Source organism: Varanus komodoensis, unplaced genomic scaffold (assembly GCF_004798865.1).
Source record: "Varanus komodoensis strain SLA01 unplaced genomic scaffold, ASM479886v1 scaffold1, whole genome shotgun sequence".
Taxonomy (NCBI): Eukaryota; Metazoa; Chordata; class Lepidosauria; order Squamata; family Varanidae; genus Varanus; species Varanus komodoensis.
The window spans coordinates 92,162,043-92,188,333 of record NW_025335268.1 but is presented as its reverse complement, the minus strand read 5'-3'; the positions used below and the strand labels follow the sequence as shown (position 1 = coordinate 92,188,333).

At 39.9% G+C, this 26,291-nt stretch overlaps 2 protein-coding genes across 2 annotated transcripts in view; both read right to left on the bottom strand.

Annotated features, from left to right (window-relative positions):
- The window catches only part of DGKD (diacylglycerol kinase delta), a 103,466-nt gene extending 98,796 nt beyond the window's left edge, over positions 1 to 4,670 (bottom strand). The window contains exon 1 of the mRNA XM_044435366.1: positions 4,606 to 4,670. The gene's annotated coding sequence lies outside the window, so the exon portion shown is untranslated. The remainder of the gene's footprint in view (positions 1 to 4,605) is intronic.
- SAG (S-antigen visual arrestin) overlaps positions 1 to 22,634 on the bottom strand; it is a 25,451-nt gene extending 2,817 nt beyond the window's left edge. Inside the window, exons 1-14 of the mRNA XM_044435438.1 lie at positions 18,047 to 22,634; positions 15,572 to 15,718; positions 15,248 to 15,308; positions 15,102 to 15,146; positions 13,382 to 13,575; positions 12,487 to 12,546; positions 10,742 to 10,809; positions 8,778 to 8,913; positions 8,368 to 8,452; positions 7,859 to 7,931; positions 7,393 to 7,530; positions 7,009 to 7,086; positions 6,497 to 6,520; positions 4,606 to 4,670 (exon numbers count right to left, since the gene is read on the bottom strand). Of these exons, the coding sequence (XP_044291373.1) occupies positions 4,606 to 4,670; positions 6,497 to 6,520; positions 7,009 to 7,086; positions 7,393 to 7,530; positions 7,859 to 7,931; positions 8,368 to 8,452; positions 8,778 to 8,913; positions 10,742 to 10,809; positions 12,487 to 12,546; positions 13,382 to 13,575; positions 15,102 to 15,146; positions 15,248 to 15,308; positions 15,572 to 15,682 (1,138 nt within the window). The 5' untranslated portion in view covers positions 15,683 to 15,718; positions 18,047 to 22,634. The remainder of the gene's footprint in view (positions 1 to 4,605; positions 4,671 to 6,496; positions 6,521 to 7,008; positions 7,087 to 7,392; positions 7,531 to 7,858; positions 7,932 to 8,367; positions 8,453 to 8,777; positions 8,914 to 10,741; positions 10,810 to 12,486; positions 12,547 to 13,381; positions 13,576 to 15,101; positions 15,147 to 15,247; positions 15,309 to 15,571; positions 15,719 to 18,046) is intronic.
- Between the last annotated feature and the right edge of the window lie 3,657 nt (positions 22,635 to 26,291).

The window sequence follows — 26,291 nt, the reverse complement described above, 5'->3', positions numbered from 1 at the left end:
CCAAAACTCCTCAGTTTCTCAACCAGGATATCATGGGGCACTTTGTCAAAGGCCTTGCTGAAATCCAGGTAAACCACATCCACTGCATCCCCTCCATCTAGCCATCTCAAAACCTTGTTGTGGAATTCCACAAGGTTTGTCTGGCAGGACCTGTTTTTGTGGAAGCCGTGTTGTGTGGCTGCCAGCCTCCCTTCCTTATCTAGCATCACTAGCAAGAACAACACATTTTAAAACTAGCATATGCTATATGGCAGCCTGTTTTTATGCATATTTACTTGAAATTAAGTTTCACTGTATTCAGTAGGTGTTAACTGTCAGGTAAATGAGCATAGGTTTGATAATAAGGTGTGTCCTCTGCTTCTCAATTCAAGGTTTTCACCTTGGTTCACTATGCCATAACCATTATATACACCTATTTCTAATAGAAAGGTGGGGAGACATGACAGGCTTGTAAAATTATATTAGGGTAGACTTTCATAATATTGAATCCAGTGTCATCCAATGGAGCTAAGAGATGGGAGATCCCACACTGTTAAAAAAAAGTGTTTCTTGCTATTGAGTACCATGCCAGAAATTCTCTCAAGAAACATGATAGAATTATTTAAATGTATGATAACAGCAGCTAGAGTCACAATTGCAATGGAAAGCAGAAGATTGCCCATCAAGCAAAGACTGGAAAAATAAGCTAGGTGAATATGCAGTAATGGCAAAATTAACTAGCTATATAAATGGAAGACCAATTGAAGAATTTAATGACAAAGGGAAAGCTTATTACATATATTTTAGTTAATAATTGAGAGAAAAAATCGAACCTATAAAATGTCATTAATGAACTGAAATTTCAATATAAATTGTTGCCATTTAAAACAAATTTGAAAGTAATGGAAAATATTCTTGCATTAAAGATTATATACTGAATGATCAAATTAGTTTAATTGTTTGGTGACTTTAATTCTCTTATTACAATATTGTTTTATTTGGAAAAAAAGGGAAACTTAATTACTAATTGGTGGGTTTGTAGATAAGTTGTAAGGTGAGTTATTTTATTCTCTAGATATTTAAGTCAAAGTATTCCTTTGTGTAATAGCTATTAATTTTAATTAAGTATGAATAAGTTATAGTGTAGTTACAAATTTGATAGAAAGTATAACAATTATCGACTTTGTGTGAAAGTTCCTGTATTTAGTATTACATGTAATATTTGAAATTTGTGATCCCTTGGTATTTTTAATTCATAAAAATAAATTACAAATTAAAAAAGAGAAAGTGCTTCATTGTAAACTAATGAAATTCGTTTCTATAAAATGTCGTGGTAGATAGCTACCAACACGGCTGGTTTTAATTTTATTAAACAAATTTATGGACGATGTGGCTATCCATGGCCACTAGAACTTTTCTACACAAGACTGTTAATCACTGTATCTACACTAAATTTTATCACAGACTTGAGATACAAGGACTACAAAAAGGGGCTCCTTCTACCTAACTCCAAGTTGGCACTGTCTTATTTCCAAAGAGCACAATATGCAAGTTTTTTTAAGTGTTCCTTTTGCTTTTACAATGAAAAACCACATTTTTTGTATTTGTATTTGTAGGTGAGGAGCACTTTCCTTTAGCTTCAGTTGATCCAACAGCTATGTCCTTACCTGGAGGAGCACTGCCTAGCAATAGTGACACATGCTCTGGTAACTTTCTGGTTGGATCATTGTAACATGCTCTACATGGGGCTACATAGTCCGGATACACCAACTATCTGCCAGGTAGATAGATAGAGCTGCCAGGTTGCTGACGGGGGCTGGCCATTATTCTCATACAATGCCAACTGAAGTCTGGGCCCAATTCAAGATGCTGGTATTAACCTATAAAGCCCTGAATGGCTTGGGACCAGAATACCTGAAGGATCACCTCCTTCCCTATATGCCCTCATGCCCCTTAAGATCGGCAGGAGAGGTCTTGCTCTGGGAGCCCTCTTTGAAGGAGGTACAGAGGGTGTCTACCCAGAGAAGGGTCTTCTCTGCAGTGGCGCCCAGACTATGGAATGTGCTCCCCAGGGAGGTTCGCCTGGCACTGACTTTATATTCTTTTGCCAGGTAAAGACCTTTTTATTTGGACAGCATTTTAATAATTAGGCTTTTAGAAGTTTTAAGGTCCTTTTCTATTTTTCTTCCTTTCTTCTCTCTCTCTTAGTTTTATGAAGTGTTGTTGTATGTTAATTTTAATATCTACCATTTAAATTATTATATTATTGTAATATTATATTTTTAAAATCATAAGCCGTCCTGAGCCATTCGTCAGAAAATGTTTAAGCCCTAAATGTTTTTTTAAAACTTTCTATAAAACTTTCTCTAAGCAGCTACTGGAAATGTTGCATATGCCTATGGCCATTCCTTTCCTTTAAAACATTTAATGATTATTTTAACTCAATTTGAAGGTGAAAGTTAAGTTACAGAATTTCTCAGTGCCCTATAGGTGCAACAGAATATGTGTTCTGTTTAACTATGTTAACTATGTGACCTGACAGTACAGAAATGGCCATGTCCTCAGGCTATGCATACATATGGCAAAGAAGAGATAGCAATCTGTCTTTCTCTGTACCCTTGAGTGCAAGAATGATATGAGGCAATAAAATTAAGAATAAGCAGGCTTTTAGCCAGTGGGAAGAAACTAATCACACATTTGTATTTTCATTTATTCCTCCTGAGACACACATTGCTAATTAGTGTGGTGTTGAATTTGTATTAACTCTAACTTTCTTGAGGCAAACTCTCTCTTAAACTACAATAGTTTTGGTATACATAGAGTCTTGTGGCATCAATGAATTATTAGCAACGATTGAGACAGCATTTTCCCATCCTGGCATGTTACATTTCATTGCAAAGTCCATAAAATGTAGTGCTATGATATTGTTACACATGTGTAGCTTCAAATGTATGTTTCAATGAATAATTGTTAAAAGCCCATCAGGTATTCTGTCTGCTGCAAATTCCTCTGAAGGTTTGCACTCTGATCTGTCCATTCATACCCACAAAATGGATGTTGAGTTAACGCAGGTATGTTTCCTCTTATACTGTGAAAAATTATAATTCTATTGGGAATTTGCTGAGAATTCATATCAGAAATGTAGGGTACACTTTAGTCCAAAAATATAGAGAAGTTTCAGTAAAAGGAAAAACTATTACAAACAGAATGTGAGAAAACACTATGTTTTTAGGGAAAAAAATCCTGTAATTGAGATTAATTGTGGGTAACATCATGTTACATTAGCAATAGGACTAGAATGAATTCCCTATGTAAATTAGTCCAAGGTTTAGTGTTAAATAAAATCTCAGTAAACATTTCAAAACTTGCCCAGATGCAACCATAAACAATCAAGAAAATTCCCCAATTCATACAAGATTTAAATGATTCATTGTACTGTGCTGCTGGAGAAGACTCCTGTGAGTTCCTTGGACTGCAAGGCGATCAAACCAGTCAGTCCTAAAGGAGATCAACCTTAACTGCTCTTTAGAAGGCCAGGTACTGAAGATGAAACTCAAATGCTTTGACCACCTAATGAGAAGGAAGGACTCCCTGGAGAAGAGTCTAATGCTGGGAACAATAGATGGCAAGAAAAGAAGGGGATGACAGAGGATGAGATGGCTAGATTAAGTCACTGAAGCAGTCGGTGCGAGCTTAAGTGGACTCCAGGGGATGATGGAGGACAGGAAGGCCTGGAGGAATGTTGTCCATGGGGTCATGATAGGTCGGACACAACTTCACAACTAACAACAACAACTGTACTTCAGTCCCAAGTGGCTGCCCTCCCATTGGCAGTGCACCAGCACACAGACAAGGAAGCACTGCAGGGAATAAGAAATCTTCCCTTCTCTTCAATTGAGTCATCCCCCTCTTTGCCCCATACAAATTACTCATGCTCCAAGGATAGTTCACTTGTTGGGCATCCGAGAAAAGGGCTAGATGGGGATACACAAACAGCTTTTCCATTCTTTCAGCAGTACAAACTTTTGGTGTGTATGTACAAGTTGATGTACATGAATAAGTTGGGCAACAGGAACAATAAGGCTTCCATCAAGTCTTGCAGTTAGCTCTGCTCAGTTAAATTGTGCCCAATGAGTAGAAGCCTAACCACAAGCATCTTTTTATATTTCCATATGACACCTTGAAGTTCACAACTTGTCACTTAATGGGTAAGTCCACATGACATTAACAACAGCACTTCTGGCCACTGCCATCCTCTTCCTGGTTTCCTGCCCCATGAGCATGAACAATCCTGCTCTTCTGGCACTGGCAAAAGCATGGGGCTGGGAACCTGGAGTGGGGAACCAGAAGGAGAGGGACTCACTGTTTCCCCACAGCATGCCTCACCCAAGCAGTGCTGTTAAGTGTAAACATGAGTTTCTGCTGGGGAACATGGAAGGAAAATTCCCGTTAGCCTCCACTCTCCTTACAGTCCTATCTGAAAATGCATTTCTCCTCAGCTTACCAAGTTATGTGTCTCAGAACCATCCAGTTAAGTTTCTGAACATTAGAAAAGCATCAGGATGTAACAGGCAATGACAAGAAATCAAGTACAAGCAAGAAAAGCACAGATGCTCTTCTACTGACCTGCAGTGTTGACCTCCTCTCGCTTGGGGTGCATGAGACGGAAGGGAAGTTCCATGCTCACCTCACTTTTGAGAGAGAAAAGGCAGGAATCTATTACACCCACATACCAAACTTAGCCATTCCCATCTACCCAGCCATCTGGTCCATCTAGCATTACTCCAAACTAAATCCTAGCACTATACCCATAATCTTCCTTCAGTATTTGGAAATTCAGCAATGTGTTTCATTTCATTTATTTTTCGTTACATTTATATTCTGCCTTTCCTCCTCCAAGGACCCAAAGACAGCTTACATTGATGTAGTTATTTATTTACTATTTTTGTATACCATCTACAGCTAGTATTTATTACTAACATTTTTGTTGGTATTTATTAACATTATCCTCCCTCTCTCCTTTTTATCCACATATTCATCCTGTGAGGTAGATTAGGCTGAAAGTCAGTGAGTGGCCCAAAGGGCTTTTCTACAAGAAGCAGTTTTTCTGCTTTTGTTCCCTACTCATGCTTATTTATGGGCGACCTTTTACGTGATGTTGTGACCCTCCAGTTTTGGTTTTGTGTCTAAAAAGCCCTTTCAATGAGGGTTTTAAGAGAAGGGAAAATGCAGCATTTCCTTATGAAAGCAACCTCCCCACCCCCCACCCCCCACGCACACACTTTTTCCCTTGTGCATTTGAATTATTCTGCTAGGCAAATTCCTATATGTGCAGGTGGCCATATGCAAAACCTGTCCTCATCCTGTTTAAGGCTTTAAAGGTCAATACTAACACTTCAAATCAGGTCCAGAAGTGAGCAGGTAGCCAGCATGGCTGATGTAAAATTCTGAACCACCCTCAAAGGTAATCCCATGTAGAATGCACCATGTCTGGTCTGGACATAACTGGGACATAAATAACTAAGGCAGAGACTTCAATTTCTTGATAGGTGTGGTTGCCTAAACTGGTAAAATATAAATACAATAATGTGGTAACAAAAGCCCTGGTCGCAGGGCTATTGTCAGCAAAATGAATTGGCTAAAATTATTAGCTGGAACGAAGGCATGTAAATAGTTCTGCTCCCACTAATTTACTGATGGCTTCTTCTAAAGTAGGAAATTTGAAACCTTCTCTTAGATTGCTTTGTTTGCATCTCTTGTGTATAAATGTTTCTTTTTCTTCTGCTGTTTCTGCCAGGACTGTACAGAAACACGGCACTGGCCCTGTCTGGAATTTCTTCAGCCTTAACCACTGCCTTCAGTTCCCCACTTTTACAGCACTTTGGCTGTTTCCACTAAGCCTGCTACCCAATGGATAGGCTGGAATTACAGCTATTTTGAATTCCAAAAGAATTGCAACAAATCACAGAAAGGGAATGCAAAAACACTGAAATACAACATTTTGAAAACAATTCAGATACTCTATAAAAAAGGAAGCAGACAAAAGATGGCATTTCCAGATAACGTTCTAGTGTGGAAATATCACAGCGAATCAGAACCGGTGGTGGAGATTCAGGCAACAACTATTCATTCCTTTGTAAGGAAACATACCTCGTACTTTGAAAATACTGGGCCTAAACAGTAATGAATGCTTTGAACTTTCCCAAGAACCTAAATATAAATTAAAGGTGAGTTCCAAAACTCTTCTGACCCCAAAAGAGATGGTGTCAGAGGACAGCCATTTGTTTTACAGCATGTCAACTTTTGAAAATACATTGGAAGAATAAAATAAGGGTGGAAACCAATGCATTTTTAGAGGAGGCTAATGAGTACATTGGCATTCATGGTGGAGAGGCCTGGGATAGTTATAAAACTAAGAAAACAAAGAAGGTCCATTTCCATTTAAGCCTGAAAATACAAAGAAATGATGTTGAGAGGCAGGTGGGTGGAATGTTAAACAAAAATCTCATAGATTTACCTGGAGGTAAAATCTCCTAGCAGGCTAAAATATGAACAAAGCACAAGTTAAAGCTTACATTATTTACCAGTTGGTCATACTTCATACCTCCTTCATACCAAATGCAGCTCAATAAATGCAGATCAATAAATTCACCCTTACTCCCCAGTACTCATGGGCTAACTCATTCCAAGAGCCTACCACCCATGTATACTCCTTGATCTGGCCTTGAAATATTGGATTATTGATTGATTGATTGATTGATTGATTGCATTAGTATGCTGCCCCATAGCCAGAAGTCTCTCTCCCTCTCATTTATTCACACAAATGTTCCATCTCTTCCAACAAAATGAATAACTTAGAATACAGTACAATGATTGGACATACAATCTAACATTTCTAGAAGATAATAAGATGTTGCTTATTCACTCCCCTCCAAACAATTCATCTGAGTCTAATAAAACAGAAAACTTGACAGAACTACCTATTAGAATAATCTGATTCCACAATCTAGAAAGTTCCATAGCTCTTACCCTGAGACAGTGAGCTTCACTTTTATCTTGTAAGCAACTAGGATCCCCAGAATTGTCTTGTCTATCCCATCTTTAATACTGTCAGAGATTAAAGATAATAAAAATAGGATCATGATGTGTGATTGCAGTACTAGGTAAGGTAAATGAACAGTAAAAACAGCAAGGTGAACTGCTTCAATTACTGTAATATATTTTTTCTAAATCTCATATTCCATCTAATATCCCTCTATTTCTAGGAATTCGTTTTGTAAAAAGGTTCCAAGCAAGACTGATTCTGAATGAGTTTAAATATACCGGCCACTTCCACAATTGCACTTCTTACTTAACATACACAAAAAAGGGATTAGGTCTTTCTATACTGATGCCATTCCAATTTGTGCTTACATGGTACTGGAAGCCAAGTTTGTATCTTCATCCTTCAGCCTCCCATCCAGTGCTATGCCCCGTTTCACTCGATTGTTTGCCAGCAAAGGAAGAACTGTCATTGTCTTTGTGAGGATGGAATTGGGCTGTACCTTTTCCCTGGAGTAGATACAACAAGAAAAAAACAAGGGTTTTAGTTCCAATCTGAATGGATGGCCAGAAATATTATTATTAGTAGTAGTATTATTGCACTTGTATGCCACTCCATAACACCTGAGGGCTTTCTGGGCAGCTCACAATAACAGGGATGGCAGCATAGCCATAAAAACACAACAAGATTAAAACTATAACATCCAATGCAACATAAAATCCAATTAACAGAAACCTGGCAAGTTGTTGCATCTCTACTTTTGAGAAAGAGAGAGGCAGTGAAAAGATTGTAACAGGAAAACTAAGAGGGCAGGTGAGGAAAACACAACACTCTTACTCTGCTTCTTCCAGAGCCACTGTCTTGGTGTAGAAGTCACTAGAATATAGTACCACATTGGCAACTTGCTCCACTGAAGAGAGAATGAAACAGAGGATTATCCAATAAACATACAGCAAAGAAAACAGGAAAGCAAACTTCAGTTCTCCTAATCTACAGAGAAAGAACAAGAAGAAAAAAACAGGATCTAGGTTATTTCCTAGGATTCATTTGAGCAAATTACTGTGCATTTGTCCCTCTCCTTTGTGCCTCTGTAACTCTCTGTGATATCATAGTAGAATTATGGCTCGAGGGCAATTTTTCATTGGCAGAATTCCTGCAACATGCTTCTAAGGCAGTATCAGTGGCAGTTCTTACAAATTTAAAGACTAATCCCTTACACCAGAAAAACTGCATTATTGCAGCCCCTCCATCACAGCTGTTCATTACACTCTTTAACCTATGACTCTACCTATCTACTGCCAGATAAGAAACATCTCACAGGTTTATGGACAAAATCAACATCCTACCTGACACACTGATCTTTTTAACCACTTTTTCTGTATTGTTGATCACTGTTACTGTGACAGGGATTGGCTCGCCATGGTAAAACACCTGGAACAATCAGACTGGTTTAGCAGGAGAACTCACATATGGCCTACATAAGATCACTTTATCTGTACACATTTACAGAGGCAGTCTTTCCAGGCAGAAGCAAAGGTCCTGTGTCTTGTACAATGACTCCTGAAAGCCAGTGGAAGATGTTACCATAGTGGCAAGTCCAAGTGCTTCCTGGTATGAACCACTGTTGCAACTGGTCTCAAAGTCCTTGAATGATGTGGGACACAAAGAACAAAATGGGGCTTCCTGGATAATGAAGGAGAAGCAAAACATGCACTTTAACTAGAGCAGCTAAGTTCCTCATGCAGGGACCACTCACCTCTTTGCTGAGACATGCTTTCAGGTGCAATGGTTTCTTTGTCAGGAAAAACTGCCAGGAGGTCTCTGCATGAGGCTGGGGTCCTGGCACTTCTGGGGCAAACTGGATTTTGCGGATCAGCAGGCGGACAGAATTCCTAAGGAGCAGAAAACAAGTTTACTTCTGGGCACTGGAAAGTGGTGAGCAGCAATGGAGGTTGCAAAGCCAAGAGGCTATGAATTAAAACAGATGGAGGAAGAAGCACTAGAGGCAGCGGACAGTGACAGAAGCCAGTTGCTGCCATGGTGAGGGAATCAGCAACAGGACACAGCAAGCAGTTCACAAAGCAAGTAGCAATTCATTTCCTCTCCCTGCTGCGCAGTTTCACTTCTGAATCTGATGCCTTTTCTACACCACCAGCAAAGGCAGTAGGAGGAAGTGTCTCGTCTTAACTTGCCATGTACTATTTAAGGAAACTAAAGTTTCTGGGCTCCCAGTGCAATAGTATGCTATGCAAGCCAGTGTAGCTTAATGATCAGAATGTTGGCCAGGATAAGGGAGAATCAGTTCTGTATCCCCCCCTCAAAACTCACTTATGGATTTTTGCCCTCTCAGCCTCTCAACCTAACCTACATCACACAGTTGTTGTGAAGATAAAAAGAGGAGGACCATGTCCACTACCCTGAGTTTCTTAAAAAGAAAGGTATGATAAAAATGTACTTGGAATTAAGCTCCACTTTGCCATAGTGGACTTACTCCCTAACAAACTGGTTTAGGACTGAAGCCTTAAACTAATATACCAGGTGATTTCAAGTAAAGTTTGTTTTTTATTTTTGTTCATATCATAATGATTTACATAGTTAGCTTACTACTTTGCGTAGTGAAAAGTTCTGCAACACTCAAGATGTTGGAGCTGATTTGGAAACAGATGTTAACTCAGCCAAAGTAAGAAAAAGTAAAATGTTACCTTTTTGAGTTTTTAAAATTCTAAGGGCACCATGCAATGTAACTGCTCCTAACTCTCTGAATGGGAAGAACTATAGGCACCCAAAGGAAGGTGGAAGGGAGTGCAGAGTCTAGAGCTGCCTCCATGTACTCCTTGCCATCCAAAATATTTAGATGGGTTTTTCAGCTGTCTAAATGCTTTTCCCTCTTCACAAAGGAGAGGCTGAGGAACTACTGAGAGTTTTTGGAAGAAAGCAGTGCCTCACTCCTCCCATGCCTGCCCCTTGGACTGTTGTTATTGTGTGCTGTCAAGTTGTCTCCAACTTACGGAAACCCTATCAATGAACATTCTCCAAAATGACAGCTCTGCTCAGCTCTTGTAAACTCAAGGCTGTGGCTTCCTTTATGGAGTTAATATGGTATTTAATTTAGAAAATAGGTGAGTTGGGAGGGTCATTATAATTATACAGGATGTGGAGAAGTGGAGACAGAGAAATTTCACTCTCCCCACACCTCACAATACTGGAACCTGAGGTTATCCAGTGAAGCTGACTGGTGGGAGATTACTTTGTCACACAGCGCTTAGTTAAACTGTGGAATCAACTTTCTTAACAGGTGGTGAGACCCACCAACTTAGACTGCTTTAAGGGTTGATTAGACAAATTCATATAATCTAAAGCTATCACTAGCTACTATTCATGATGGGTAGCCAAATAGTACCTCCAGTATTAGAGGCAATGTGCTATTGGATCAACAGCAGGATTGATCTCACATCAGTCCTCATATCCTGCTTGTGAGCTTCCTGTTACCATCTAGTCGGCCACTGCGAGAAGCAGGATGTTGACTTACATAGGTCTTGCTGGTCTTATATTAAAGGCAAAACTTGATGATAAACAAGGCATAATGCACCTTTATTTTGGCCAGATGGTAGCATTTTAGAAATGGAGTTTTAGAACCAAGAGCAGAATAGAAAGCTGTTTCTATTGGACAGTTTCTCAACAATCCTCATTTCCCAACCAAAATGTCCAACAAACAGTCACCTTTTGAGAATCCTCTCGTCAGCATTTTCTGTGGAGAAAGCTTTGACCTCAAAATCCACCCCACAGCACTGCAAGAAAGAAATGGGACAGTAGTTATTTTTGCTGGGTGTATTGAGCATCTGCGTATGTTAAAAAAAATCTGTGTATAGAAGCTCCCTCAATGTTCAGCCAACTTCAGTTGCAGTTCCTTTAAAATTATGTGTACTGATTTTTCTAATTCAGGGGCTCATTTTAGAAATCTTCCTTTCTCTCTTGTACCAAGATTTCAGGTGCTTCAAGCAGAAGACCTTTTAGGGCTCTTCTTAAATGGAAAAAAAGATGAGATGTATAAAAAGAGTGGTGTACTCAGCTGCTTTTCTAATCCTTCTCACCAGGAGTGGTGCTAGGTACTGAAAAGATGTGGGACTCAGACTCACAGGACCCCCACCTTAAAAAACCACAAATTTGCATTTGCTAATTTATATATGGCATGAAGGGTAAGTGTGTGCATGTGCTTGCTTGCTTGCTTGCATGTGTATTTAAAGGTTCTTGCCTCCTGAAAGGGGATGTGTAAACAGGGAAAGAGGAGGGCATTTGATTTCAGAAAAAAATCTCTGGCAGAAAGATTTGGGGTGGTGGGACGCAGCAGGTGAAGCATGTGTGGGCAACAGATCAACAAGGCCCCTATTACTTTATTTCAGCAAGTTTCCATGGACTGCAGGGTGGTTTCCTAGAGATATGAAGCTTCAAATGAAATGTTTGGGGTCTCCAAATGAAACATTTGAAGGATTTGTAAATTATCCCAGCAGAAAAGGGTTCTGCACTTTTCAGGAACTTCTCCAGGGCAGAACAATAAGGCAAGATGCTAAATATTAGTTCAGCAATGAGGCTCAGAACAGCACCACCTAGTGGTTGTACAATCATGATGCTATATTACAGCCTTTGCAAGTGCCTTGGTGTGCAGCAAAAAGTGGGTATGGCCAGTTTAACTGCTGCCGGCATTTGCCTAATCCAGCTGATCTCTTACCACCAGCTATTCTACCTTGACATCTTGAAATCTAATATAACTTTGTAAAGCATACTTCTGGGCAACATTTTATACTCTTAAATGTATAGTCTTGGAGGCAGCCAGCACTTGCATATTTAAGAGCTTTCCTTCATTTCTCTGCAAGATCTGGAGCAACACAACTTTTTCTGATTTTGAGTTCATGTGAAGAGACAATTGGCATCCTTCTTAGCTCTGTAAGTGCAAGAGGGTCTCAGTCTCCACATCAACCTAGGATGGCTTGCCTTGTTCTTAGGAAAAAGGGTGGTGTAGGGTATTTCCCATTATGGATCAATACTGTTCATCAGCTGAATTTTGTCTAATTTACAGAATTTTACAAGGAATCCAGGTGGCAATATCACCAGTTGTAACCCTCCTGTCTCTTGAGTCTTTTTTTTTTCTTACCATGGAGAATCTGTTTAGGAGGGAAAAGAATATCTTTTGATTGGTAGCACTTGGGACTGACTGTCTGAATGCACCTTTGTTTCTTCTTTCTCTTTCTTGCAGAATGAGAATCAAAGTTGAATGGCTCCTAACATCTACTTCAGCTTCCCTGCCATCAAGTTTCACGAGGAGGCACCATGCCATATCTTTGTGAATAAGAGGACATTTGTTCTCTCTGAACTGATGCCCTCACACCCTTTTCAACACACCTATAAGCAGAAGTAAATTCTTAAAATGACTTAGTGGAGATATTATATGCCATTCCTCCTGTCCTCACCTTCCCAACATCATGTGGAGCCGGCTGCAGGCAGACTGAGCAGGGCAGGTAGTCTGGAAACTGTAAAGGCAAGGAAGGCAAGATGCTGAGCACAGACAATTCTGCCAGCAGTAGCACCATTTTCCACAAAAGATCAGTGCTGGAGAAAGCTTTACATAACAGACATTTCAAGGTAATGTAAGAGATTGGATTCAGACAGCATGATAATCCTCACTCAGGACTGAGTATGGGTTGCTGTTAAAACATGGGTTATTGTGTTGTCTGAACATGGCTGAGATAATAAACCATGATGAACAACCCACAATTTGCAACCTAGCAACAAATAATGGATTCTCTTCATGAGTTCAGATGATCACCCACATTTCAACAAGAAACCATGTTCAACCCATATTCAACACTTGAGTGCAGGTTATAGTACTGTTATTACTGTTATTATTACACTGCATTTATATCTCACTTTTTATCTTCATGCAACAACCCTGCAAAGTAGGTTGGACTAAGAGTGAGTGACTGGCCCAAATTCACCCACTGAGCTTCATGGCCAGGTGGGGATTAAGATCTCCTGGGTCCCCAGTGCAGCACCCTAAACCCATGCCATACTGGCTCTTATTGCCTGTATTGTAGTGGGTTATCGTATTGTCTGAACCCAGTCTTCCTGAGGGTGGTCACTCACCATGCATCTGCAACCTGAAGAAGCCTTCTTTTAAAAAAAGCTCGGCTCCTATATTTTGCCACTGGAGATGAAGCAGCATTGCTACTTGGAAAATATTAGAGACACCTATACTGGAAATTAAAGTAAATACTAATGCACTACAGATCTATCTTCTAAGCACTTCCATATCAATTTATCAGACTGGGAACAGAACCTAAAGCAAGAACAATGCAGACTACTTACAGTTAACAGGAAGGGATAGGCTTTCCCACCCAGCTTTTTCATTAGACATTCCTGCAAGTTGGAGAGTGGTCTTTGTTTTTCTAGTGGTGGGTATACCTGTACCCTAGAGAAATACAGGTCCTTTCGGAAAGTCAATCCCATAATATCGATATCTTCTTGTCCATACCGAAAAGCACAAGTGAGCGTCACATACACTGAGAAGAACATACACAGAATGTTATACTGCTATGCATGACTAACCATGATGATCATCTACCCATGTGGAAGGTCTGTGTTTAGAGGTCTGATAGTAACTGCTTGCAAGTGGAGACTGGCCCATTAAAAATAAAAGCAAACCAACAAAAAAGTAAAAAACAAAACAGCATGCCTCTTTGCCCAAGCACGCTCCCTTTTGTTTTCCTCATCTGAGGAGACTGCCATTTTCCAAAGGAAGCCTTCTTTTGCGTAATACTTCTTTGACCTTCTCATTTATCATGCTAGTGACATCTTGGACTTGGTGCTACCATTCCTAAGCTGTGGTATATATTCTGGCTAAATTTCTATTGATTTTGCATAACTTTCAAGCATTTTGCAGGAAGTTAGTCCTTTTTACCTTCCTCCTACCTATGCAACTTCCTGTTCGCTGGTTCCCTCATTCTAGAGTTTTCCTCTTTTGGTGTCAAACACGACTGTTGACCTTACTTGGCAATTTCCAACAAATATATTGAGATCAATAGCACAGCAGTTACTGTTTCCAGTTGGTTCAGCATTTGCATCTTGTACTAGGACCTGGGTAACATTAGCTAGGATTAACTCTAATGTTGCCTCCCCTTCATTAATTCCATAACCAACTGTTCTTGCACACAGTCCTTTAAGGCATTGAGTAATTTATCCTCTTTGTTATGACTGGAACGTATATTTATCTAGGCAGTGTGGGAGTAATTTCTGATCATTGCTGATGGGCAAATGTTTGCTTGGCTTCACCCTGGGATATCCAAGTTGCACAAAATTCCATTCCATCAGCTTTTTTGTTTGATGTACTTTACAGTAGTTGAGTATAAAATGTTAGATATTTTAGGTGTGTACAGCAGATACATCCTGAATCCAATACTAAATTGAGCTGATTTGGAAAGATTTGGGAGATGTCAGAAATAAAGTGTGCTGGTGGTGGGGTCTTCCAATACAGAGCAAGTAGCTGAACACTCCTGAAACTTTGTTAGACAGTCAGAAGGACACTGAGGCACAGAAAGTGACCAGTGACCCAATTGAGATAGTCAAATTATCCATGGTTTACTTGTGAGTGTGCAAGCAAGTTAGAAGGTTCCTGCCCACCTGCTTTTACTTTCCAAAACAACCCAGAAATGTCCCTTCCTGAGATGCTCTTATGTGATGTTCAGATGCAGATGTTATGCAGATGTTCCAGTATCTGCCTTGGTTTCTTAATACCATTCAAGTTTCTCCATTATCAAATACATGCCAAATTGAACTGAGAAACACCCAGATATCCGAGCTTCACTCATGCAGATTGTGTAAATAAAGTGGTTTGAAACATTTAATACAAGAGCAATGATAGGGCTGTTACTATTACAGAGTTCCTATACTCCTTTGAACACAGGTCTCGGGATAAGGTGATGCTCCTTCAGTGTGTGGAATTATTTCAGACTTAGAAATCTTCTCATTTTAAAATGGTGTACTGAATCTTTAAGCAGTAATCTCTGAAACAGCCATTAAGCCAACGGACCTTTTTTCTCCCTGACAATATCAGGATCCACCAATACCACACCATCTATAGTAAGAGAGAGAGAAAAGAAGAAACACTCTGGAACACTGAATATACAAGCCTTGTAGCAAGTGCAGAGAAGAAACATGCATCTGAGTTGGACTCACCAACAGGTTCCACATGATCTACATGGTCAATGAAATCTCGCTTTCCTAAATAGATAGCAACCTGCAAGATGGAGAAAATCATGATTGGACAAGAGCATCATCTAGTAATGCATCACTGAGGCATGTTTATGGACAGGAAAAGGCCAACAACTCCCAGCATGCCTCCTTTTTTTCTGGCTGGGAAATACTGCAATTTGTAGGAGTAGGGGTAGGGAAAGAAGGTATGGTGTAATATGATGATGATGATGATGATGATGATGATGATGTATCATACAAGTGACAAATGGATTCCAGTCCACAATTGCTGCTGTGCTAGGTACTTACAGCTTTGTCATGAGAGATCTTCTTGTAGATTACATGATTTTGCACCGGTATGACATTCCTCACTGAAATTTCAGACGTGGAGATGATCTTTGGAGTGTCAGGGCAGCTCATCTCTATAGTTATGTGATTTGGTAAGAATGAAGCTCCCTACATCAAGAGATCATTAGGCAGGTATCAGGCAATTCATTTTCACTTTCTCCGGATCATACATTAATTTTGCACACCACTATCATGTACTCTCTCATTTACCTTTGCTGTAATCTAAACAGTTCAGATGTAGGCTTTTCTTGCAGGGGAGATGTTTCAGCCCCTTGATAATTTGACTTTACCATTTTCTGACCTTTTTCCAGCTGTCGAACATTGTTTTTAGGTACAGTGACCAGAATTATATGCAACATTCTAAGTGTTTGTTCAATGTGAGTAGAAACATAGCAGAATTATTTTCAATAATGCTGAACTTGGAGTTTTCCTTTTTTCACATCATCATCAGCAACAGGAAATGTGTGTCAACATTTCATGGAGCGGTCCACCACAATCCTGAGATCTCTTTCCTGGTCATTGACCACTAGCTCAAATTCCACCAGCATTTATGTGATCTTTGGATTTTTTTTGCCCAAATGCACATCACTTTATACTTGCTTATACTGAAATGCATTTGCCATTTTGATGCCCATTTTCCTGCTTTGCTACCTCTGTACTGATTCTTAATTCCAGATAATGTATAAGTTAGTCCCACGATTGATTGATTGATTGATTGATTGGAGATTCTCCTAGGAAAATTTACCTTTTATTCCTACTGTGTTTTCTGTTGTTTCACTAGTTACTGATCAGTAAGTGAAGCTCCCCCCCCCCCCCCCATCCTATGACTGCTAAGCTTGCTCAGGAGTCTTTAGTGAGGGACTTTGTCAGCAGCCTTTTCAAGGTCCAAGTAAACAATGTCACCTGGATCACTCCTGTCCTCATGTTTATTGACACTCTCAAAAAAAATTCTAAAAGCTTAGTGAGACAGGATTTTCCTTTGCAGAGGCCAGGTTTATTCTTTTTTCAGCAGGGCGTGTATGTCTGTATCCTTGCTAATTAGGATGGATTCCATTTGGCCCTGGTGATTTATTAACTTTCTATTTGACAATGAGGATTATCACCAATATTTGCCATACTTCCTTCCTGAAAATATAAATTTAGGCAGAAGCATTTGTTCTACATTTTCTGCAGTGAAGAGAGATGAATTCATTTGGTGTCTCCACATTCTCCTTAGCCTCCTTCAATTCTCTTTTAACTACGTTTTCATCCTGTTGCAACCCCAACTGGTTCTGTTTCTGATACAATTAAACATTCTTTACTAATGCCCTTTTGTTGTTTGTGGTATGCTTCACAAAATCCTTCTTTGCACCTCAGGGGGAGAAATCCTGTGCCCCTTATCCTGTGTATCTGTTCCATTCCTTTTGTTCAGTGCAGCCGCAGATAGACCAACAGCACTCCAGTTAGTTCAAACGAATACAGTCCCATGGAAGGCAGTAGGACCAAGACCTCAGTCCTGATGCTGGGTTGAATCCAGTTCTCTCTCTTCTACAAGAGGAAGGGCTCTACTCACAAAAGGTCTGTACAGCTGCTCTGGGGCTCTTCTCCCCATACAATTTGACTAGAGCCCAGCTTCTCTGTGTTGAATGTTTAGTGTGTGTGTGTGGGGGGGGGGCTGTTTTGGGAAGGAAAATCCACTTCGGTCAATTAATCTGTTTAAGCATAAACCTGGATCCAACCCACTGCTTCTAACTAAACCCTGATTGCTGCTTTGGACAATGTGTTCAGGGATACAATTCAGTCCAAGTACGTTGTACATTAGGCAATATATAAAGATTAATGGAACAATTTTGACCACATTATCTTCAATTGCATTGTATGAATAAGAATTTCATTGATAAAATTACATCTTATTGATGTCCACTTGATTAACCAAACTGTTCTGACTTGCGCTATTTTTTAAAGCTACAACATGCTTGCAATATACCCACACTATCAGTATTGTTTAAAAGTGCTTAGCAAATACAGAAGTGCTAGAAATCCTTTTGAAATTACCTATGTTGTTGCTTTCATCTTGAATCAGTACAGAGTACAATATATAGCAATCATTACCTATCAAAACTGGGGCAAAAACCATCAGTTAATTTGTTAAGTTTTGCTACAGTTACAATGACACATTAGTTCTCCCTCTCCTAAGGTGGAAGCAATTTTTTTTATACCCTAAGATTTCTTACAGCATAATTCTATGCATGTTTATTCTGAAGGAAATCTTCCTGTGTAAGGTAAGTGCATCTAGGACTGCAACCCTAGCATTGCTGCACGAGCAGGAAATTTACAAAGCAACCCTATGCATTTTTGATTAGAAATATCTCACTGAATTCAGTGGCTTTTACTCGAGAAGAGATGTGCTTAGGAATGCTGCCTCAAGTGGGCAACTTTGCAAAAAGAAATAAATACCTGGTGGTGGTATAAATGCCCCAGCAGTAGCAGGAAAAAGGAAGCTCCAGAAGCAGTAAGATAAAGACTCGGCCTAATTTGAAGTACAAGACTGCATAATCCAGGCAGAAAGATCTTGCATGGCCTCTCTTTCTGCAAAGTGAAGCATTAGCCCTTTTAGAGGCCAGGATGGCAATTTGTAGCAGATCTGAAAATAAGATTTTGGTGTTTAGCAGCCAAGTTTCCAACAACAAAGCCAGAGCCAGAATATTAGACCTAGATTATCAGATTGGAAACTGGTTTGATCAGTGGTGTTGGGCTTATCCAAGGTACCTCAGTTCCACAATGACAAGCATACAGAAGATTTAGGAAGGGGGTTATTGAAAGCTGCTTTATTTTAAACCTCTTTCACCATCTCCTCCTTTCTAGAGGATGAAAATCACCACAGCGTACTAATGAGATAAAGCTAAAGCACTGTTTGTGTGTCACTGCTTTTGTAATAGTATCACTTTACAAAATGCACACATATACAGAACATCACTGAGAGATACTACCACTTCCCCCTCAAAATTCCTGAAATTAGATCAAGACTTTCATATGCTGATTCTTTATAGCCATTATTTTAAATCCAACAAATGCCTACCAATGATAGGCAGTTGTAATAACCTCCAAACACCAAGGCTGCAGTCCTATATACAGTTTCTTGGAGTAAGCCCTACTGTTGAATAAATTGTGTATGTAGGTCATATGGTCATTTCAGCTTGGTTTTTCCCTAAAAAAATCAGCCCATAAATCCAAACAAAATCCATGCAAGAAAAGAAAATTTGGAGGAGTGTTAAGATATTTGGCATGTGTGGATGGGAGAAGTGTGGTGGAAAGTTATAAAATGAGTTCGCACAAAAACTGTAATCACTAAAAAAAGCCTTCCGGTTTGTATAAAACTTCATATGAACAAAAAAAAAGTGTGAGGACAACAAGATGGGAGAAATACCTTGCTTCTAGTAGCCCTGTCTGGTGAAAACCATTTTACATTCTGAGATTCAGATGTTAATAAAAATAATTAAAAGGTTCATTAGAAGAGCTGTATTTTCCCCAAAAATCACCAAACATGCAGCCACCAAGTGCACCAAAGGAACAGCGGAATAAAAGACAAAGGAGCAGCCAACACCAAGCCGTGATAGCAATAGGTTACCACAAGGAGTAAGGAGTAATTCCACTTTGCTGAAGCTCTGATGGCTCCACAGGTCAGATAGTCACTTTCTTCTTTCTTTCTCTCCTGTCCTCCGAGGTCAAAAAATATTTATGCTCCTTATTTCTTTGTTTAAATGTGCCCTTACCAGTCAGTCTTGGAGAAACAGCAGCTAAACAGCTAGAGTCAGGCTAATACCCACAAAACAAATGCTCTTGCTCCTTAGTTGTCTTCTGTAGTTTTTTATGGGGCCTCTGATATCAATCACTGTGGTTGCTCCTTCTCACAAGGAGTTAACTCCATTCCGCTGACACCACTGACCAACCTTTGAATCTGGCTTCTTTTGCTCTCCACTTTCTTCTCCTCAAAACTTGTTGAATAATGTTGTTATGTCCAAGGTCTAGAGCTCTTGCAGAAAGCAATAAGCCACTGGCAGAGCCTTCAGGAAGCCTGAATAGTCTTCCCATCAGAGTATTTCATTGGTATAAATCTTTAATTCTAGATACCGCAAAAGAGCAGGTGAGCAGCAAGTAGGGAAGTGAACATTACCTGCCCTACTGTGATGATGATGGCTTCAGCCCAGTAGGAATCTTGGAGGCCCTGGAGCCTGGGGACTTTCAAACAGTGAGGAGTGCACCCTAAATCACCTTCCATCAACAAACAAACTGAATGTATGTATTCATATGGTAATGGATTCCTGTGAATGTGGACATAAACTTTCTAAATGCATAAAATCTAAAAGGTGGTCACATATTGTATGAAATGAACATTAAGACCTAACTGGTCATTTCTATTATTTAGGACACGATCCTATTGGGATGTCTGTGATCCTCCAAACGATGAAGAGCAGGAGACATGCAGGCAAAGGTCACCTCTGCATTCCTCTTGCTCCGCAAAACACTTAGATGGCCAGTTTTAGACAAGATACCTCGTACCTTAAGTAGTGACTGACTCCTTGACGCCCCTGGAATACCCCCAAGCCCTTTCTCTGAAGTCACTCTTATGGCCTCAGAGAATCATTTGCTGCAAGTGGGAGGGGGTGGAAGATTTGAGTTCAAATCCCCAGCTGCAAGGTCAGAAATATTGTCCCACCTGATAGCTAGGAAGCCAAAAGCTCCTATGACCATCTAACTGCTGTCTAGCAGCAAATGGGGATGCAGAGTTCGATATTTGCAGCAAATTTTCCAATTTAAAATAAGATTCCCAAAGCAAGAATTGAGACACTTTTGGAAATCTGGGTATCTCTTTTGAAAGGAACTTAGCATTTCACACTTAACTTCACATATCTTTCAACATTTCATACACTGGTTGGTATAGAACCACAGGAAATAAATAATAGCTTTAAAATAATTTAATGGTATGCAATATTTAACAAAATGAACCTAAGTTATAATCCTGAATACTGGGCATTGTCAATCACCAATTGGTGCTTTGACACATTTATGGGGTACCTATCAATGCTAGTCAAATGTATGGGATATGTGACTATGAAATTCACTTAGGTGTCTTGCTTTGTAGAATGTTATGATTATAAGGGACAGGTTATTGTATGCTAGATACTTGAAACAAAGTGCCAACATATGTTGGGCAAGTTCACATGTCATTCTTAAAACACCATGTGTTGGCTGGCACATTTGCCCAACAGATGATGTGTGCTTTGCAGCATGCCATGCCTTGCTTTCCCCATATATCCCAACTACATTTACTAAGGTTCCCACATTCCCTCCGACCCTGTGCTAGCACCCTTTCTGCAGTTCAGCCACTGGGCTCCCCCTACCTGCATCAGATCACCAAATGGGATTAATTTGCCGACTCATTATGAATGCAATAACGTGTTCATTATTTTTTTCAGCATTGTGTGTGTGCACCAGTGCGCCTGTCCACAACTTAGCCAAGCATACAGCTATACGCACTGGCCTGTGTTCTTGCCAATTTCACCACCCTCTTCTGCACTTCCTTTGCAAGTGAACAACTCTTTAAAAAAGACTGCTTCATCTACTTATGCATGCCCACCCCAGAAGATCCTTCTGCTGTAGTGGCCAGCCACTTTTGGCTCTCCCCCACCCCACTTCACTCTTCTCACCTGCCTGCTCTGGTCTCCATTGTTAGTTGTCAAATATACATATGGATTACAGAGCAGTGAGGAGATCCATAAATATATGCAAATTATAAGGCAAAGTGAAGAGGATCAGTAAATATATACAAAATTTAAGGCACAGCAGTAAGGATGGGTGGAAATCACACAAATCGAATGGCAGAGGAATATGCAACACATGCAAATTATTAAAATATGCAAACAGTGAGACATTAAACCTGAGGCAAAATATGCAAATAGTTCTAAAAATGTCAGGGAACTAGAGTAACAGCAGCACTAAGTGTTGCAAAGAGGAGACTCAAACTTAAAACTGAATTGTCAGTTCAACACTTACAAAGCCAGATAGGTCCATTGTCAAGTGGGCTACCTTGTTGTCATCTCCTCTGAGTTTTGCTTCTTTTCCACCTTCTTAGTTCACAGCTATGCACTTGACAGCAGGCAAATTAGCTTATTATGCCATCTTTCCTTGTCAAAATGCTATTTCAATTCCCTTTGAAAGATGAAACTTACCAGGCCATTGACTAGGTCACTGACTACACATACAGGATGGTCAAAAGGGTACACTTGTGCACCTGCAAAAACCCAACTGTAATTTTTAAAATGAGAATTGTGCAATTTCTGGGGACAATTATTTTAAAGGGTGATGAACCAGTGAGTTACCCTTAAGCATCCGTGGAGAGTCATCAGTGGTGGCAAGAGCAAGACTGTGACGAGTGGCAAGGGTTTTTGCTGCTCTTGCTAAATAGCTTACTACCCAAAGTCCACAGATAGAGTAACCCATGTTCAGACGACACAACTCCACATTATGGTTGGGCAACCCTTAGTACAACCATGAGTTGTCAGGGTAGTGGTTGCCAAAATATAAGCTACCCTTTGCAAGGTGGTCTAAGTTCACGCAACATGACAATTTACAGTGGTTACTTAACCACTGTGAATTCTCATGATGTGCCAACCTAATGTGTTTTGATGCAAGTTTATTCATTTTTCTAACAAATTAGTTTATTAATGACTTTTTGTTGTCATGTACAATCAGCTTGTCTCCAACTTTTCACAACCCGATGAATGAATGCCACCCAAAATGTCCTATACTTGACAGCCCTGCTCAACTCTTGCAAACTCAAGGACGTGGCCTCCTTTATGGAACTGATCCAGCTCATCTTTTGTCTTCCTCTTATCCTGCCTTTGACCATCACTAGCATCATTGTCCTTTCTGGTCAGTCTTGCCTTCTCATGATGTGCCCCAAGTATGACAGCTTCGGTTTGCCATTTTTGTTTCCAGGGCAAGTTCTGGCTTGATTTGATCTAGGACCCACTTGTTCATCTCAGTTCAGGCTGCTTGCAAAGCTCTCCCTCCAGCACCAAGTTTTATGCTATAAAATGAAGAAAAAAGTGTTGAGGTTGATCTTCATATATTTGTATGTAGACAACCCAAACATGTCCCAGGCAAAGGCCTATTTGATGCATGAGTGGACCTTGAAAGAGGAGAGCAATGCATCGCCTTGCACACACTGTAGACAAAGTCCCTACAGCAGCCGTCCAGTGTTAGAACGTGAGTCACTTTGGTACTAATGCAAGGATGCCCCCAAGTCTAGTGCTTTTATTTTCCTTACACAAGTGAATGGCAGCCACCCTTTTTCACAGGCAAAAATAAAGTGAGTTCAGGCAGAAAACTGAGACAGGAATTAAATCCTGCTTCTGCCTGAAACAGCTGAAAAATTGTATTAAAAATGTGTCCCATAGAACTCAGTGGCAGCTACTGCAAATAGAGCTGGCTCTATTGGGATAGGTTACATTTTTTGGCCATGTCTAGTTTTTAGACTATGACACAATAGTGTCTTGGAACTCTGTGTGCACACACTGCTTTATTATGTGTGTGTCTCTCTCTCATATATAAGCATATACAAAGAGATCTATACCTACCTGGATGTACACATATGCATGTCTGTGTGGATCTGCTTATTCAGGAGGCAGGCAAACACACATTCTCCTTTGACCATTTGATAAAGCTAGTAAGAATTAGTGAATCTGCACACACAGAAGGACTGTTCCATGTGAGCACAAGTGCACTGATTGCTGTTAGCTTTAGGCAGAAGTAGAAGCAAAAGGAGCCAATCCAGAGATGGAGTGGGGGGGGGTTTGCGGGGGAATATTCGATACACATGTAAGCTGGTATGAGTTCAGCTTAACACAGACAAGATATCCATACCCATCATGCACTATGGTCTCCACTATCTGCCAAAAATGCACATTCTCATCCATCTCTTGGATTCGTTGGGAATGTACCATCTGATAGTTCTGGTTCAAACATGCACAACTTTTCTCTTTAAGTGCACCTTCAATAATGGTCAAAATGTTCCCTAAAAGAAGAGTCCACAGTGACAAGTTTCATTTTTAATCTTTATGATTCCTTAGGACAGTGAACAATTCAGAAGAACAGAAGCTGCAGAAGTACAATTCACTATGCTGTGCTGTGCAATTAGGTAAAGAATAATGAACAAGCAGTCTGATATTGATTACTAAAGAGGATAGTAAATTTGAAGATAACTTAAACCCATCAATGCACATTTTAATCAGTTTTCCAATGGCTGAAGCAATACTTACTATTAGAATCCAGTGGAGAGTGTCTCAGGTGTATCATAATGGTCACTCTATTTCCATGGAAGGTAGGCATACTACCCATGCTAATGAGTACAGGGGAATCTCCTAATTATTTCCATCAATGGAATATGAAAGGAAGTAAACTGTCACATGCATTCTAGGATTTAATATTTAATTTGATTTATAGTTCTCACAATAAGACTGAGCTTTAATACTGCCTTCTATTTTTTTCCAAATGAGAGCTATTGCTCGTCAATAGGGTGGTATGTATTAATGCAATACAGACTGTTCTGTGCTGGCCCTCCCCCACCCTCATAACCTTCCAAGCAGATCAAGACAAAGACTTTCTAACTAAAGCCTTTATTATGTTAAAGCTGCCCGGCAGGGTTAGCTTTGTAATACAAAGGAAGAGTATCATGGAAGTTAATAACCAAAGACACAAACAAAGTTAGACTAATGGCAACCAGGGAAATACAGCTTAAATTCCAAGTGGAATAACTCTCCTCTCCTCCAAACCTAGAAAATCTTCCACTGGACCTCTATTTCTTTTTATTAAAGGCCTTCTTGTTGTTTAGGTATAATTCAAGTGTAAGTCTAACCCTGCATGAGAGGTTATACAATACCAGCACTGTTGTCCTTTTCAAACTAGACATAATCCTTGGGTAATCCTTCATCCCTCTGATTCAGCACTAGAAACCACCTTGAGTATTTGCTAGATCCCAGAGGTCAGCAGAGTACAGGTACCTTCTCAACTAGGATATACATGCACCGAAGCACTTTTACTATGAGGTACCACATTATTAAACAGACTATTTCAACAGGATGCAACTGCAGTTTTTCCTAATGCTATAATAGTGCCAATTAATGAAACATCTCCCATTTCCCAAGGCTTCTCTCTGCATTTTTTAAAGAAATGAAGATACTGCTTTTCTTACATTTAAGGCATGGTTCAGATGACCTTTCTCCATCCTAGTGGTTGTTTTGGAGCACAACTTCAAGCTTCCTGGCTAATGAGGCTGGAATAACTTTAAAATATATGGAGAACATCAACTTGAGGAAGCCTAGTCTGAATCAATAAAAGGCTTGTAACATGGCAAGTAATGGTTGATGAATATGTTCTTTTCCTTCCTAGTGCCTTGAATTTTTATTTTCTCAGTTCTCAAAAGGCTTCCCATGCATTTACCTGGAAAAGCAGTTACAACTGCCAAATTATGGAGGTATTGTTTACTCCAGGATTCACATTGTATATTCACCTTCTCATTTCTCAGTAGTAGGAAGAAACATGGTGCAAATGTGAAAGGAAAAAACCTTCTGGCTAAGGAAAACTGATATTCTTCCCCTTTCTTTTGTTCATGGTGCACAGTGAAGATGATCTGGGATTTTCTAAATAGGTGACTCACAAGCAATCAAAGTCTATGGCAGTAAACCTGCCTGCTTCTGAGCCCTCACCCAATCTGAAGAGTGTCCCTGACTATTTTACCTTCTCTACTCCAGCAGCTGTTGTAGCTGAAAGTGCAACTTCTGTCAACAAGGAGGTGCCCATCCATCCTACTTACAACCTAACTGCATACCTTCCTTGCAGCAACCAGGAAGGTATGCTGCCATACATCCAGAAAGTGAGTGTGAAATCAAGTCATTTTAATATACCACCTGCTGTGTTCCAAGTCTTATGTTCTTAGACATGTGAACACTGTCCGGGCAACAAAACTTATATAAACGTTGGGCAGCTATATTTATAATAACTGGTCAATGACTGAGGTTTGGAACATATGAATTAAGGAGAACTTGTCCATGAAACTTGTATGCATGCTGGAGTGTGGGCAGGTGTAATGTCAATTTCAGAAAACCTGAAAGTTCTGCTACTGCTATGTTTAAATTACAGAAGCATTGCTATGATACATCAAAGTGAAATAAGCTTTAGAATATCCTAAGCTACCCTTAGTCCCAACCACAGAAGGAAAGAAAAGTGTTCATGATATACTCCAAATACACTGAAGTCTCCATATACTGTTATCTGCACAGCCCAATTGTGGTATATGAAGAACTCATCTAATTTAGCATCTTTTGCAGAAGCATATTTGTTACTACAGTGCTGAACTACACTTTATACTCAAGAAAAAGTAATACAAAGTTATCACTACCTTGTGATTCATAGGACAAACAGATGGCCGTACCTAACATGGCCCGCTGTGCCTCCCAAAGTGCCTGCTGCATGTTTCCTCAGAAGTGTTTCAATACTGAAAGGCATTTAAACAAACTTTCCTGAGTGTACAGTTGCTCAAGAAGACCCTCCACATATATTCCAGATAGTTTTAATGACCATCTCAACTTCCAAGCAGTACATCGATCAGTCTACATCAGAGATTCAAGAAAGGTTTATCTGT